Source organism: Hyaena hyaena, unplaced genomic scaffold (assembly GCF_003009895.1).
Source record: "Hyaena hyaena isolate Hyena2069 unplaced genomic scaffold, ASM300989v1 scaffold_124, whole genome shotgun sequence".
Lineage (NCBI taxonomy): Eukaryota > Metazoa > Chordata > Mammalia > Carnivora > Hyaenidae > Hyaena > Hyaena hyaena.
In genome coordinates, this window is record NW_024080755.1 from 771,101 (window position 1) to 788,256 (window position 17,156).

General features: G+C 43.9%; 1 protein-coding gene across 3 annotated transcripts in view; it reads right to left on the minus strand.

Annotated features, from left to right (window-relative positions):
• Positions 1–17,156, minus strand: part of SHTN1 (shootin 1) — a 100,097-nt gene that overhangs the window by 14,245 nt on the left and 68,696 nt on the right. For 2 of the 3 annotated variants that reach the window (XM_039237316.1, XM_039237318.1), the window contains exons 13-16: positions 16,394–16,503; positions 13,184–13,237; positions 7,233–7,353; positions 2,763–2,955 (exon numbers count right to left, since the gene is read on the minus strand). In XM_039237316.1, coding sequence (XP_039093247.1) covers positions 2,763–2,955; positions 7,233–7,353; positions 13,184–13,237; positions 16,394–16,503 — 478 coding nt within the window. The remainder of the gene's footprint in view (positions 1–2,762; positions 2,956–7,232; positions 7,354–13,183; positions 13,238–16,393; positions 16,504–17,156) is intronic. The other variant, XM_039237317.1, reaches the window with a different exon arrangement.

Here is a 17,156-nt window from a genome sequence, read left to right on the forward strand (position 1 = left end):
TCCCCTGATCATGCTGTATCTCTCTCTCTCAAAAATAAATAAAACATTTTTAAAAAAATCTCTAATCTCTAGCCCGTGCACTCGTCGGGCTGCTGAGTACAGGAAATGATGGTTAAGTGAATATCTTAGTTAATGGATAGTCTGCTATTTTAGTGATACTAAAAATGGACTCATTTGTTCTTTTATTCAACAGGTATAGACAGAATTTCCAGAATTTTCCCAGGTGTTGGAGATATACCAGTGGACAGACCAAAAAAAAGAAAAGAAAAAAAGCAAAACCTCCTACCTTCATGGAGCTGACTTTCTAGCATGGGAAGAATGGAGGAGGGCGAAGGGAATCAGAGTTTAGAGGAATAGGAGGTACGATCTGAAATTGGGTGGTCAGGGTAGGCCTTACTGAAAAGATGACATTAGAGCAAAGAAATGACAGAGATGAGACAGTGTGGTAGGCAGCCACTGGGAAAGGACAGGCAAGGCAGAGGGGTCAAGGTGGTAGGAACAGAGAGTGTGTAGGGGTGAGAGAGAAAGAGAAAACATATGTATTAAAAGATACTGTGATTGTTTTCCTCCCTTGACCTCGACTCCCCGTCAAGAATGGAAAACGCCATTAGGCTGAAACACCATGGTGGTGTGGCCACAGGTCAAAATAAAAATGCAATTATTAGAGTAGAGACAGTTTTGGACTTCACTTTTGGACTGCTGATCGGATTTCCCAATGTGCTTTGACAACGTGGGTCTGTGAGATGAGACCTGCCTCTACCTTATGATTGGGATAACAGAGCAAACTTACTAGTCAAAGCCAGACCAAAACAGCCTTGAAAACAACCGTTCTCATTCCTAGCTGCTAGACCAGTTTCCGGGAATCCTGATAAATTGCATGAGTTTTGCTTTTAAAGCTTACATGCAACTACATTAAGTTAAACTTCTTTCGCTCATTAAAAAAAAAAAAAAAAAAAAAAAAAAACTAGCTTTAAGCATAAATGAAGTGTGCTTGTCTGCAAAGTGAATAATTACCATGTACATACGCAAAATCCTCAGATTCGTTCGGAGAGCCTAATTATACTTAAGAAACAGATTTTGCAGAAAGGCGCTCTTCTTTGCTAAATGACTGTCAATATGAAAATACATGGCATTAGTTATTTCAGCTAAAGAATGTCAAGAACTAAATAATCAAGCGTTAGGTTACAAAGTTTAAAAGTTAATACAGCAGCACAGAGTATTTGTATTAGCGCTTTAAGTAGCTAAATTAAATTGAAATGTGTCTCTTAAGCAGTCATTGAACAAGCAAGATGAGAAATAAATTGAGCTTCACTTAGGGCTTTATGGCATCTAACAACTGTGTCTGTCAACACACGGATCCTTTTCACTGTCAATTCAACACACATTTTGCAGACCTTGGGCCTGCAATTATTTCATTTCCTTTCTTGGAAATGTAATTTCCACTTACTTTTGGAGAATAAAAGACAGACAAAAGGAGGAAGGAGTTGCAGTATTTTCTGATTAAGATTATCTGTATAAGACGGTAAAGGAGGAAAAAAAAATCTATACACGCACGTTGAGCCATTTCTCAGCAACTAACCTGTCTCGGCCAAATTGCTTTTGTGTCTGGATATCGGTTCAGATGCAGCCAGACGGTTGATGTCAAATTAGGTGTTAAACAAATTTAATAGGAAAGATGAAGAATGAATATAGATCATCTTTCTGTTGGAATAGTTCAAACGATTCCAGTCAAAAGAAAAGAAACACACGACCACAGAAGAAAGTGTGCTTTTAATTAAACACAATGAAATGAGATAAAACTGTAAATCAGCAAAGAAGGCCATTCATTCCAAAAGGCGGGGGGAGTTCATTGTGCCCAGTGAGAGCAATGTAAGAGTGGAAGAAAATACCAGTTGGCAAAAATAGACCTAAATTGAATTTCAACTTCGTTTGTCCAGGCTTCACCTTTTACACCAAGACAGGTACAGTTACAAAAAAAGGGTTCCTTCTCTCCTGATAGAACAGGAAATCAGAGGTTTTAATTAACCATGATTACAATATTCGGCTGACCTGATCTGTCTCACCTCTTCCTCCTCAAGTGCAAACCAGCTGACAGTCTGGCAAGAGAACTAATGGCAAAACTAGAGGAATTCTGAGAAGAGCTTGCCTCCATGTAACACAAATTGGCCCTCCACCAGATCTGTCCGAAACACATTCCAACAGCAAGATTCACTCTTTGACCAAGTGCCACTTTCAGAGCAAGTCTGCAGAGATCATTCTTTACACGGGATCTCTGCGCTCTCGATAGAGAGCCGTCCTAAGCCACCTCTTTGATGGAGGACCAGAACTTAAGGCTCTAAAAATGTCCCCTTCAAAGTACGTGTGAAGATCTAGTACCTCCTGGAAGATCTAGTATCTTCCTTGACTGCTCAGAAGCCATTAAGAGGGATGACCCAAGCATTGAACACTGGAAGAATGATTAAATGTCTCATGGTGCTGAATAACTGTCATCGAGGTCTGTTCTCTGTGTAGAAGAACCGTATGACCCAACCAGCTTAGGGGAAGGGATTCTCCTGACGTGACGCGGATCTGCCCTGGATCCAAATAAGACCTCTGAGCGGGGAGCCTAGACCCACAAGTTGGCTTAGCAAATGAAGGAAGAAGAGTAGTTATCGGCTACCTCAATAGAAATCTCTCTGAAGAGGAAGAGAGCAGAGGGACACACAATTAAGTCATCACAGATTCTTCTACACACTTACTTAGTAAAGAGCATCATTACTTACTGAAATGTAACCTTGGAACTTGTGCATCCTTCCAATTTACACGACCCTTCACCTGGCTCAGGTGTTGGGGGGGGCGGGCTGTTGAATTCTGCCTCCAGAGTTTTCTTGTTCAAGGCTGTTTTTGTTACACTGGATACAGAAGCCAACACTGGCATGGATTTGGACTCTGAGGTGGCTAATATCCCGGTTGGACCTTAAAACCAAACACATACCTCAAGTTTAATAATTCTGTGCAGTGCTTGTTGATAGGGTGCTGAAAAACAGATTAGCCTAAAACCCCTCAGGATTACACCTATTGTCCCTGAGTAGTTTTGGAAGCGAGAGGCCACATTTTGTTAAGATTTTGAGAGCATGCTTTAAAACGTTCCTGTTAGGAGTCTGCTCTGTTTGGGTGGTGCTGCTGCTTTTCACAGCACCAGGACCACGCTGAGGAATTATGCACAGGCCTTGAAGAAAGCACAAACCCCCAGGCCAGGGTTCTCTCGCGGACCAGGGTCCTTATTAATACCGGAATTGTGCAAACGCTTTCCTTCTCAGAGCGTGCCTTTCTGACAGCCCTACTTGAACTGTCTGGCCTCTCAAGAGTTAATTCCTCCCCCCACCCCCAAAACTCAGCTCTGCGCTTAAAACAGCAAATGGAACCATGTCAAAGTCTCTTTTAAAAAGGCTCATGGAAGCTTCTCAAGCATTCAACAGCTTTTATGAACATTTTTCATTTTAATGTGATTGAGAAGTAAGTGGATTTATTTCCTGTTCAAATACAGACGCGGGATTCTACAAATTAGTTGGCAAAGAGTCTGGCTGTTCACCTCTTGGATTCTTCTGCTCTTTGGGACAGGATTAAAGGACTACAATCGTGCCTGTTCGCGAAATTATCGGTGTACCAATCCAAACCTCCTGGGCACTGAAGCAGAGTTCTCTCACTATTTGTTTCCTATCCGCAGTTACACAGATACGATCCTAGCCAGCCTTCTTCAAAGATTCTAACATGGCTTTCTGGAAACCTCAGAAGAAATCTCCGTAAAACAAAGAGATTTATGTTACAAATCATACATGTACAGATAAAACTAGAGCTTCTAAAAATTAAGCTAGAGGACAACCCTGGGGCTGTCACCGAAAAGAGGGCAAAAGTCGGGAGGGGCCTCCACTTCCTGGGGCAACGTCAGATCACCTCCTAAAATGGAAAGTCCTAGCGGGGGACAATCTGAGCCGCTAGCCAATTTCCGGTCATTGATATTAAGCTCTGGGATTCTGTTCTCACATTTGCACACGAATGTGCCTGAGGTGTTCCAACAGTATAACCTATCAACTCCAGAAACCAAATTGTGACCTGAAAAATCTCCCTAAAGGGCGGCTGCAAAACTGTTCCCCATTCCGTTGTTGCACCTCCGATGGCCTTGGGGGAGACACAGACCCCCTCCGGTCTAAGGGTGAGCCTCGGCTCCCAAAAAGCATCGGGTGTCTGTCTTCCTCATTTATTTCCACTATGCCATGTGGGCAGCCAAGCTTGTGACGTTACTGAATACCCCAATTCAAGCCGTGACAAGCCTCCAGGTGCACGGGGTGTGTGAGTGAAGAGAAAAGAGTGGAAAGATCAAGAAAGATCCCGAAAACAAAAATATGAAGGTGAATTCAAGATTGGCTTCGGAGCCGCTCTCCTCTGCCCTTGCGTAGCTGCTGAAGCCGTCCTTGTGGGAAAGCAAGAGGGGCTTCTCAACAGACGGATGCCTCCTGCTTCTGCAAGTGAAGCGCGCTACCAACAGGGAGGGTGGGTGAGCTGGGCCAGGGCTCTCGGTTTTCCTTACGTATGAAAAGAAATAAAGGGGGGCGCCTGGGTGGCTTGGTCGGTTAAGCATCCGACTTTCGATTGGGTCATGATCTTGCGGTTCGTGGGTTCGAGCCCCACGTCGGGCTCTGTGCTGACTGCCAGCTCAGAGCCTGGAGCCTGTTTCAGTCTGTGACTCGCTCTCTCTCTGACCCTCCCCTGCTCACGCTGTCTCTCTCTCTCTCTCTCCTAGAAATAAATAAAACATTGAAAAAAAAAAGAAGAAAAGAAAAGAAATAAAGGAAAATACCTAATGCTTAACATTATTATCACAGCATCCTGTGGAAGCTGCCCAGTGTTTTCCAAGAGGCGCCTGTTGCCCTTTGAAGGGTCAGCTCGGTAGGCCACACGTCTTGAAAGTACAGGTGGGGTCTGAGAGAGGAAACTCTAAAGAAAAAGGTGCCTCACTCGTCCCTGGGGGAGAGACCGACTATCCTGGGGTCTGAGGTCTGCAAACCGGGCTGCCCATGCCGTTCCTGGAATGCTTCCTCTCTCCAGTCCGTGACCTTACGTTAGCCTTCCCATAAGCCCCTGTGTACAAAAGGAAAGATTCTCAAAAGATTCACGTGTACCTGAAGCCATAAGCTTATCAAATTCATCTCTGTGATGTGCTCCCACCATGCAGCAGACGGCATGCAGCTGTGCTAACTTTAGCTTCTCATTCCCTCCTCACGATCCCCTCCTGGATTTTCACTTTGTCGTTCTACAACCCTCATACAGAGATTTATTTGCTAAATACCCCTTCCAGTTTGATGCTAGAAAAACATTGGTACCATCTAAAAAAAAAATGTATGATTTCTTTTCTAGATGATAGAGTTTCTAAGTTGTTTCCTCCTCCCAATATTTTTTTTTTTTTTTTTTTGCTTTGGTTACTAGGGAGCTCAAAGAATATTTCTGCTCATTTATAAGTCTCTCTCCTCAGCTGGATTCCTCTCCACTCTGCCAATTAGAGTTCTTGATTTTCTACCCAAATACTGATAATTCTATTTAATATAAGCCTTATTACAACACTTCTCAAATGATATATTAAATATATACTGGTGGAATATACTAAGAAAAATGAAAGCTTCTCACATGCCTATACAATGTGTTCCTACTTTTCTTTGTCCAATCTTTGAAATATTCAAATTCCCATACTGACTAAAATGAAAATGTTTGTTTCTCCCACTGAAAACTAACTTTGAAAGAGTGCAGCACATTTGACTAAGTTCACGAGAGAAGTAAAAATGCTTCCATGGAAACAAAATACAAAATATAAATGACTGAGAACAAAAATGGGATCCACCAAGTCCTAAAAAATAATGATGGCTATTTGGAATACTTCAAGGATGAAATGTTGGAAGAAATGATTGTCATAAAATGAAGAACGATTCATGGTGGAGGCTGGTAAATGCTTATAAAGCAATTCTCAGAAAAAAAATCTCTCACAGCATCCCTTAATTTTTCTGAGAGGGGGTTGTTCTGGGTGGGGGCAAGGGGAGAATTCTTACAGAATATTAACAGCAGAATTTCCAGACCAAACTCAACACTGAATGGCTGAATTTGTTTTTTAAGAGAAAAACAAGTTTCACCTTTTAATAATAAAGGTTTGGCTGGTATTTTATGATGCTTTTTCCAGGAACCAATTTACTAAATTGTTTGAGTAAAATCCCTATGTGGAAACTAGAGCTTGATTATCAAAATCCCAAATCCTTCCCATTCTAGCAACTTAAACTTGGTAAACATGACTCAATGCAAATTTAAACTGTTACAATGGACCAAACGAAGTTGACGGAATGGAGCCTAAAAGGTTCAGCCCATTAGCCATGGTGGCTGGTTAATTCTACTCTGCAGTAGTTTTTCTAAGCCAGCCTCCTGGCCACAAGGGAAAAACCTCGCACAGGTTTCTGCTCATTCATGTGACCGAGCTGATGGAAAAAACCGAAGACACACACAGGTAGTCTCGAGGCCTCACACGTGTATACCATGACGTGAATGAATGCAGCCTGTGAGCTCCGGGTTCCCTCAGAGGGTCGTTTCTGGTTGGTGACAGAGCTGTGTCATCCACCTGATGCACAGGCAGAGACGGTGAACAGAATGGATCTGAAGGATACAAATGATGCTTATTTGTAACTGAGGCATAACGACTCCCCTCATTACTGGTTATCCTGTGCCGTTGTTGTCACATGTGAGCTGTTCGGCACTCTTCCAATATTGGACGTGCTTGGTGCTTAGAATAACCCTATGAGGTAGCACTTTTATTATCCTCATTTCACAGATAAAGAAACTGAGGCACAGAGAAGTTGAGCACTTTACGGGCAAGCTTACGGGACTCCGGTTCCAGAGTCTGTCCTTTGGCTACACTGTTGCGAAGGCCCTTCCTGAATACCTTCATACCCTGGTATCTTGCGTATCTTGCGTTAAGCAAGCCTGGCCTCTAAAACCCTGATGACCCCCAAATACACAATCTACAAACACACCGATAAACAAAAACACGCCAGTTCTTGTGAGGGATCCGTAAGTACCTTTGCCCATCCGATACTTCTCACTCACATTAAAAACAAATGTAGTCATTATAAAAAAGAGCATTTCGTGTTAAAAAGAGGCTCAAAGGAGAATGTTTCTGAGAGGAAGAGTAGAGTTGTGGAGAATTGAAACCAGCTTACTACTGCTATCTGCTTCTGCTGTCACCTTTCTGCGACGCAAAATCCTCTCTAACTCAGTCTCACTGTGTTCAGTGGCAAGGGATTTTAAGCTTCTTGAACTAGTGGATTTGTTAAGTGTCCCCTAAAGTGAAAACAAAACAAAAACAAAACAAAAAGGTTAATGTCTTCATAACAATATGCAAGAGAATACAAAAATCAAATCAACAAAGCATTACCAGGATTTGAGTGGACTTGGGAAAACTGAATGAATTTGCCGTAGACACACATATTACTTTTTCTCGGGTGCATATCTTCAACAACACAGTGTTGGATCATTTAAGAAGATGCTACTGAGGATGCAAGATGTTAGCTTTCACATCAAAAGAACAGTACAAGATGAGCTAACTCTGAAACTCGGTGGGGGGGGAAGGTACTTGCACATTGATGAGTAAGATGCAGATATGTGTGGATCCATCGTGTGGAGAAGAGAAGCGTATATTGAACTCACCTTAGAAGGTTTTCTTGATACAGCAGCCACGAGCCACTGAACCCAAATCCTTGTGGCCCTGAAAACGTGTGGCTGAGTCTTCACAATGACCCTGGCTCTGCGACGGGTGGCCACGGTGTCATGGCCACCGAAGGAAGCACAAGGTGCTCTCCCGTGGCCTATCGCCAAAGAAGCACTGCCCTGAGACACCTTGACTTCATCGTGGAAGAGGCAAGGTTATAATGACATGGGGAAGCGAGGGAGGGCCCGGCATGACAACCCCACGTTCCTAACAGAGGAGGCAGTGATTGTTCAGGGCCCAGAAGATACCAAAGGACACAAGAGATGCCACGAAGGTGTGTGCCTGCTGAATTTGGTACTGACTTTCAAGACAACAGAGGAAGACCCAGGCGGTGGCTCCCCGTCCCGGCTCCTCTGGGACACGTGTTACAGAGGGAGGACTCTGGCCGTCTGTGCCCCGTCACCAGTCACACATTGACACAGAGCGCTGGGTGACATGCTTCACACCTTGTACATAAGGATTCAGCACAGCACCGTTACCAGGGGCCCGTTTTCTTTCATAAAAAATGCCCTGCTATTTCTTTGAAATAGACTTCCTTAGCTGGGCCTCGGGCCTGGCGGGGCGGGGGAGGGGAATGCCAGGCGATCCATGATCTCTGCATCAGAGCAGATCAGAGCTTCAAGCCTGGCCGAATTCACCAGGGCCAGGGGCAGCTTCTGCCCACCAAGGCCAGCAAGGGGGCTGGCTTTTGTCACCGCAGCCGTCATTCTGCTCCTGCCCCCTGCCAACTTCCTGGAAGAGTCTAAGAATTCTACTGGCTAAAAATGGTTAACTCATGTTTCTTCTTTGGCCTATAAAACAAAAAGAGCAGCTTGTAAAATCAGGTAGTTAAAAATCTCATGTGATATAGGTTATGACTATGTTTTGTTTAGAAAGGTTTCTGCCCCAACTGGGTGAAGGCACTGAAAAGCAGCCTGATGGGGTGGGGGGGGGGGGGGGCGTGACTAACAAGATTAGAAGATGTTCTTCTTTCCCTATCAGCTGCTCAGCTAAAGACTGATGTGGAAGATACACATTAAAAATACACATGTAAAATAAGGCTCATACTGTAATCAAGCATATGATACTTCCCCCCTCCCCAAGAAGTATCTCTTTCTGCTTTTCATTGCAAAAATTCACATATAAATATACTCAAAGGAAAATCATGTTATGTGGAACACTGTAATAGCTTATTTTATAATTTAAAGAATTGGATGATGTGGTTTGTTTATTTAACAGTTAACGGTGCAGAACTTCACCTACTTGTCGAAGAGTTAAAGAGTAAAATAGGACCAACACTGATAAGGTAAAGAAAATGGAACATGGGGCGCCTGGGTGGCTTAGTCGGTTAAGGGTCCGACTTTCACTTAGGTCATGATCTCGCGGTTCGTGGGTTCGAGCCCCGCGTCGGGCTCTGTGCTGACTGCCAGCTCAGAGCCTGGAGCCAGTTTCAGTCTGTGATTCCCTCTCTCTCTGACCCTCCCCTGCTCACGCTGTCTCTTCTCTCTCTCTCCTAGAAATAAATAAAACATTAAAAAAAAAAAAGAAAATGGAACAAAATCCTATTAAGATAAACTTGAAAAAAAATGTATTGGAAAAACTATTCCCAAATCATGCACTTACAAGTTTTAAAAACTTACCAGCTGTATCATTTGTAAATAGATTATTTGAAAAATGTATGGCCATCAGTAAATAAACTAAAATAACTCATGAAACTATTACATCATTTGAATGTCAGGAACAGTCTTTGGTTTTTCCAAAGGCTGGAGTTAATTCAAGAAAAAGATACATGTCTGTGGACACACACACACACACACACATACACACCTTGCAAGGATATCATTTAAGGAAGCGTTTCTCTCTCACAACATCTCCTCTTCTTTATTTGGATAACAGCATTAATTCCCCCAAATTTGGTGGTGAGCTACCCTGTCGTCACACCTGACACTGAAACGTTCTGTTTCCCAAGTTCTAATCTTTGAATCTCAAAACTTTTTTCTCCATCCACTGACTAATGGGACTGATTCAGCTAGTGAGGGAGTGAACGTGAAATATGCAGACACTCCGGGAGAAAAGAAAGATGTCTACGTGACTCTCAACTGAAATGATCAAGAAGCTCAGCTAATAAAAGTACCAAGACTGTCTAAATTATCTCTTTATGTTATCATCATAGTCTGAGAATCAGAAATTAACTTAGAAACCATGTGGTGCGCAGAGTTCCTTCAACTTTACAAAAAAGAGAATTCAAACTCCATGAGCCTTGGGGTTTGGGCCAGGCCCCACAGTAAGTCAGTGATGGGGCTGGACTTGAACGTAGCTCTTCTGATTCCCAAACCAGTGTTCAATCCTAGTCCCCAGGTTGGTTTAATATTTGTGACACTGACTTATCTAATTGTTGGTTGGCAAAATCAACTATTCAATAATTCCTGGGTATTCTGAAAAACTGAAAATGCATGGGAAAACCTGAAAAAGAATTTCTTAGAAGTTGTTTTGTTTGATTTAGAGACAACTCAACTTTAAAGAGACTTTTACATTAATCTGTCTGGATTCATTTTTCAGACATAGCTGCTGCCACTAAGAGTGACATTCACATGACTGGGGTGACTCAAGGGGTTTCTAAAACCTCCAAAAAACTTTGTGTGACTGGGAGTAGTAAACTAGGAGAAGTAATAGACTTTTTTTTTATTTTTATCCTACAAAATATACAACTTTTAAAAGTTCCGTGTAAACAGGCTTGGAGAAATTAAGGTCAACCCACAACTGAGGCTGTGGCAACTGGCTTGGAAAGTGCCCACAACCAAACAGAGTGAGATTTTCCAAATCCAAAACCAGAGACGTGTTACCTACTCATGTGCTTTCAGCGAAACGCCAAGTCTCTTAGGCACATTTAAGGACACCTCTTGTGACATCTGATTTCAGCAAAAATACCAATTTCTTCCTGGTTTCTGCTCTACAGCAGAACTGGACATGGCGTTTCTTGGTTTGTTGACCTCTCGGAACAGGTACCGACTGGCTTTCACAGCCAGGCACTTGGGGCAGGCTTTCCATGCTCTTCCCACGTGTGCTTCTCACGTGCCACAACCATGAGGCACGGCCATGGGTGCTGCTGGGTACTAACTCTGATAACTCCAACAGCCTGCACACCAGCAGGAAGCACCAAGAGAGCCCCATATGAAAGCGGCTTCCTTTCTCTCTCTCTCTCTTACAAGAAGTTGCAAGCTTTCCTGGCCCCAAGTGACAAGGGGTTATAAATGATGCATCTCCCCTCAAAGGGAACTTCCACGGGGGTACTGGAGAGTTGCCATTTGGCAAAGGAGAGCACTGTGAGTTCCACTTTTTAAAAACAATTAAGGCAGGGGCACCTGAGTGGCTCAGTCGGTTAAGTGTCCGACTCGGCTCAGGTCATGATCTCACGGTTCATGGGTTCAAGTCCCGCATCGGGCTCTGTGCTGACAGCTCAGAGCCTGGAGCCTGTTTCAGATTCTATGTCTCCCTCTGTCTCTGACCCTCCCCTGCTCACACTGTCTCTCTCTCTCAGAAATAAATAAAACATTAAAAAAATTTAAAAAAACAAAGCAAAACAAAAAAAAAAAAACAATTAATGCAAAGAAAGAATGCTGCCAGAGTACCGGCTGTTGGTGGCACACGAAGGCCACAGTACGAAAATCTAATGCTAAATCGTGAGCCTGGAGGACGGGGGCGATTGCAGAAAAGAAAGAGGTTTAGACAATTTTTGAAATTTGTAATTTATTTCCCAAAAATCTATTCTGCAAATTTCTCTCCTTGAGGTGGCACAAAATTATAGCGAATGTGACTATATAGTGAACATGATCTTTAAGAGCAATAAAATTCAATAAATTTGTTACTATCCGGCATTATCAGGAGTGGGATATCTGAGCTCATCAAATATCATCTGTACCTTGGACAGATGGCTAATTTTTTTTCAAATAAACCTGATTTTTAAATTTTTAAAAATGTTTTATTTATTTCTGAGAGAGAGAGAGACAGAGACAGGGCGAGCAGGGGAAGGTCAGAGAGAGAGGGAGATACAGAATCTGAAACAGGCTCCAGGCTCTGATCTGGCTGTCAGCACAGAGCCCGACGCGGGGCTCGAACCCACGAACCGCAAGATCATGACCTGAGCCGAAGTCGGACGCTTAGCTGACTGAGCCACCCAGGCACCCCAATAAGCCTGATTTTTAAACAGTCAACCGCAGTGTAGTTTACTCTCTCACTGAGGATCAGAACTCTTCTCTGGCATCTTCGTGAACAGGAATTAGCGTTCTAATGCAGAAACAACAAAGGGGCCTAGCGTAGGGAGTTCTCGCTGGATAACCAGATTTTCTCAGTAAAGAATCCATTAGATAATAACCACAGTACTTTTTCAATGGGCTTAACACTTTACTCTGTAGGTGGAACACCACTGTGAGTGAGGCTGTACCTCCCTTCAGCACTAATGCCACTCACCTAAAAGTAAAGGAAACTAATTAAGCCATTCGAAGTCTGCTGCTTCATGCTTGATGAAAATAATTTTGTTTGCCACAATTATGTGGATGTCTACACGCAATGCGTAATTAGCACAGTAACAACAAACATGGGAATATGAGTTCTGTACCCCCGCCCCCACGTCTGTTGACTTACTGTGCATAATAACTGGGACTGAGACTGTAACGGGATCTGAGAATAGAGCCCTTAGTATCTGATACATTTTCGGAGTGAGGCGTTCCCCCCTGAGAACAAGTGTCGGACGGGGCAGTACTCGCGTATTCTGGTGGTGAAAGCTCAGGCTTTGGAAAGAAGGAAACTGGCCGGAGATGGGCTGGAGGCCTGTTCTCCAACGGATAGGAACTGCTTTTTGAAAATGAAAATGGTAACATAAAGAAAGGGACTTTTGTTTTCTTCTCCAATTTATCCCCTGATAATTTTTTTAAAGTGGGAGGAAAAGCAGACCGTGACCCTGATCTTAACCTGTTTGGATATCTGGGTAGGAGCTCAGATTTACATTCTGGCATTCTGGCACTCATGGCTCCACATTCATGCACCCAGATCGGGCACTATCCACGCAAGAGGCTCTGCTGTGTTTCCATTATGACTGCGCATGCCCTGATCCTTAGATCTGGTCACTTCACCTTGAAGCTGTCAGGCAAGGACTGGAGGGCAAGAACAGGAAATAATGATTCTGGTGCAAGTGTAACCATATTTCTAGAACAGAAACAGCAGAGTAGTGATACACAACAAATATCAGCATGCCCGATGGAGGCATCCACAGCACAGTCAAGCAAACTAGCAAAAAGAACTGAGGGTTAATGCGAATGAAAATGAAACATATCAAAACCAATCATTCCTAAAAATAGATTTAAAAAAAAATTCCCCTTTCATTTTCCCCATGAACTAAAAATCATAAAACCAAAGATCTATTCTTACCAGTATTCCTTTTAGCTCATTCACTGCACTCTCAGAGCCTTTTGAAGATTCCGGCTACAATTTTAAAAAGAAAGCACAATTAACAATTGAGCTTTAAAATTCTAAACAGAGATTTCTACATGGCAAAATGCTGGCAACTTATATGGACTATCTGTTGTTTGCGTGTTTGTTTTAAATTAGGTCTATGTCTTAAGGTTGGGGAAAAAAGATTAGGCCTGTTAGTAGTCCCAAGTGGCAGTTAAACAGACAATTAGGAGAAATAGTCAAAGCAAAAAGGACTTTAGTTAGCATCTTCTAAATGCCATTTTGTTACTTCCCGTTATCATCGCACAGAGAAAAGATTTAGAGATCAAAGATTCAATTCCAAAGTATTCAGAACTTTTTACACAAAGCTGTTGTCCACTAGCGTCGCCAGACCTCTGCCAGCGAGTGAGGACGAGGAAGGCAGCGGCACAGAGCAGGAAGCAAGCGACAGAGCAGAAACCTCTCTCAGCTCCGGGCAGAGGCCGGCTTCCAGAGGGCCGGCGGGTCCTGATTTCGGGGATTTCAGGACGGATCCGGGGCGGGGATCGGCCAAGAAGAACCTGACCGCCCAGGAGAACATTAGCATCATTAGCATCACCGGCTACCGAAGCAGTAAGAGACCTCAGAGGGCTGCTTTTCCGGTGACACGGTGAACTCGATTTGAAATGCAGTTCTGGGTAATATCCGCCCGCCCCTCAATCCCTCGCCATCTCTGTGGATCCCTCCACTAATGCCTTGGAGGGAAAGCCCAGCACAAGGTTCTCTGAGACCAGGGATCTCCTTCCGGGTACCACTTCCCTTCACAGAGGATGGAGGTGAAGACAAAGGCTGCTGGAGAATCCCCGGCCTCCGGTTCCTGGGAAGGAAGGAAAGCTAATCTCTCTCCATCAAGAAATGGGAAGTGATTAATAGCGACCTATAACCCTTTCCTCTGGAAAGTTAATAAAAGAATAAGATCCCGTTCCAATTTTTAAAAAATGGACAGTGAGAGGGAAAGAGGGGAGCAAGAGAGGGTGAAGGGCAGAAGGGGGTGGTGGGAGGAGGGGGGAGAGGGAGGGAGAGGGAGGGAGAGAGGTTTGCTGCTTGTGTACAAATCAGACCAAGACATTCAACTTTCAGAGCCTGTGCCTCCTGGGAAATACCATGCCACCAGCGCCAGTCATCAGTGCCAGTCAAAAGCTCTAAGACACTAATGATAACCACAACGGTATCGACGATAACATCAAAGAATTTAGAAAAGATGCAGTTAAATTAGTATTGTCAAGGCAGGCTTGACCTCTGCGGGTAAACTGTTCGGGTGACAAGCTGTGCCGTCTGAGCAAGCGGCCCGGGGGCTACGTGCCACTCCAGCTGCCCTGGGAAGGCAGGGGCCTCGGAGGCAAGCCTGGAGGGCAAGCTCGTGACCTTGCAGGAAAGCGCCGATGCCCCAGGGGTGGGGTGGGGGCGGGGGTGACCGAAGGCACATGCAGCGACTCGTTTCAAGGCTTACTGCCCGGGTCGTTCGGCACTACATCTACGCGATTCAAGGATTACCGGCCGAAAACTCAGTCGTCCACTGATCCTTGGGCGGCTGCTCTCCACTTTGCACTCACATTAACTAATGTGTAACCGCTGGAAGAGCCGGGGCAGGAAACAAGAAGGACAAAGTGACACTCGGAGAACGAAGGGACATCCGCCACACCAAAGGCTCACGATTGAACGCGTGCTCAACGTTTTTTCTCTCTAAACTGGTTTTGGTGCTTTAGGATGCCGCAAAACTAGTCCGTCTGCTCTGGCTTGTTCTTTTCAAAATAGCTGTGATGTGGGAGTCTTAAAAATGGTTTCGTTTCAAGGATTCCACTGAGATCCCCCCACTTTCAAGTGTTTTCACAGTTCCGTCCGTGTGAGCCTGACAACAGTCCTGTGGGTTGGACAGGGTTAGCTCTCTGCCCGTTCCGGGGAGAGACGAGCCCGGGAGTGGGGGGGAGAGAGGCCCCGCAGGATTTGCAACGACAGAAACAGGTGAACAGGGGCATCTGTGAGAGGGAGAAGGAGCCATAAAGTTCAGTTTAAAAGAAGAAGAAAAGAGATCCAAACTGTTGATGCTTTTTTATAGGGAGGAACCCTCCCCCTACAAAAATATCTCTCACATTTCTTGAGACAAATATCAAAAATTCTATTCTTGGGGCACCTGGGTGGCTCAATCAGCTAAGTGTCCGACTTCGGTTCAGGTCATGATCTCATAGTTCGGGGGTTCGAGCCCCGCGTCGGGCTCTGGGCTGACAGCTTGGGGCCTGGAGCCTGCTTCAGATTCTGTGTCTCCCTCTCTCTCTGCCCCTCCCCTGCTCACACTCTGACTCTCAGAAATACATAAATGTTTACAAAAAATTAAAAAGAAGTTCTATTCTTAGGTCTGTTGAAATGGGACACACCTACAAAGAGACAGAGGCACTGAGCTAGATTCTAGGTGCTTGCGCAGAACTTGGCATTCACTGTGGTCTACTCTGGAAGACAGCTGATGATATATATATCCACAAAATTTTCTCCTCGGAGTGGCCTGGAACAGGTTTGTAGAATTAATAAAAACAATCATATGACCCTCATTGTTTTTCAGAAGTTGCCTTGGGTCTGTTCTGACATTATCATGTGATGCTGCCTACCCACACGGCCCCCCTCCTCCTCACACTAAAACAGAAGCCTCAGGAAGGCAAGGAGTTTTGTCTCCTTTGTTTATTGCTTTATCCCCAGTGCCTGAAAGAGCACCTGGCCCAGAGCAGATACTCAATAAATACTTGTTGAATGACACAAAAGAACAAGGAATTGAAGACAAGAAAGGGTAGAATAATTATTTGTTTGGTATAACAGTTCTGATCAAGCAGAGGAGAGCACCCTGTGACTTTTTTTTTTAAGTAACCTCTACAACCAGTGTGGGGTTCGAACTCACAACCCCAGGATCAATAGTCACTTGCTCTACTGACTGGGCCAGCCAGGCACCCCCACTTTTTCTCTACAGGGATTTAGGTAAATGGTGGCTCAAACAGAGTCCTCCTGAAACATGCTTATGTAAAAGTAAAGGCTTTAATGACATGTTAGTCTCATCCTAAGATTTCACAGTCAGTCCCAATGAAGCTTTCATCATCCAACTTCGCACGTTGACACTTGAGAAAGGAAACATCACGGGAGCGGGGGAATTTAGTCACTCCGTACCTTTGCCTTCGGTCTGGTCGTCTGATTCACTGGCCTAAGATGAACTCCCTTTTTAATTCTATCCATCATCTCTTCAACGGCTTGCCTCTTCAGATCCGTGACTTCTTCGGCTATCAAAGAACACACACGTAAATCATCTTATGTTACAGGAAAACAGCTACTTTCTCATTTCGGTGACTTAGGAAGGCTGCACTTGGAAACTAACCACCGTGGTTTTTCAGACAAAAATCACAAAACATCACATAATGATTTACTGAAATTATCAACTACCAGGGAGCCACACATTTTTTTGTTTTAATGTAAAAAAATCTTTGAATAAAAGATCTGTTTTTTAAAACTGCAGTTCTAAAATTTAAGGTCTAATTTGTAGCCTGGAAGTCAATATTGGCTCATCTCTGTTAAACACTGGAAGTGGATCTGGTTCCATTTGTCAGCATAATGATAGACTTGCATTTCTCCAGCTTTATACCTAACCCCAAATAATCATTCATCTTCACCTCAGAGATGTTTTCAGAACTTGTAACATCCTATGTCAGAGAAATCAGCCCAAAGAAGGAACAACTAACAAAAAGCCCATTTGAAAATAAAAGATAAAAGAGATCTGTTAACTTGCTGGAAGAAACCCACAGTCAGAAGATGAACAGCAAATAGGTGAAATCTATTTTTAAATTGCCATCTTTTGTTTAGGAATCACAACGGAAGGAAACATTCAAGCAACCCTTTTTCAAGTCCTTTAAAACTGTCAATGTTAAAAGAAAACATA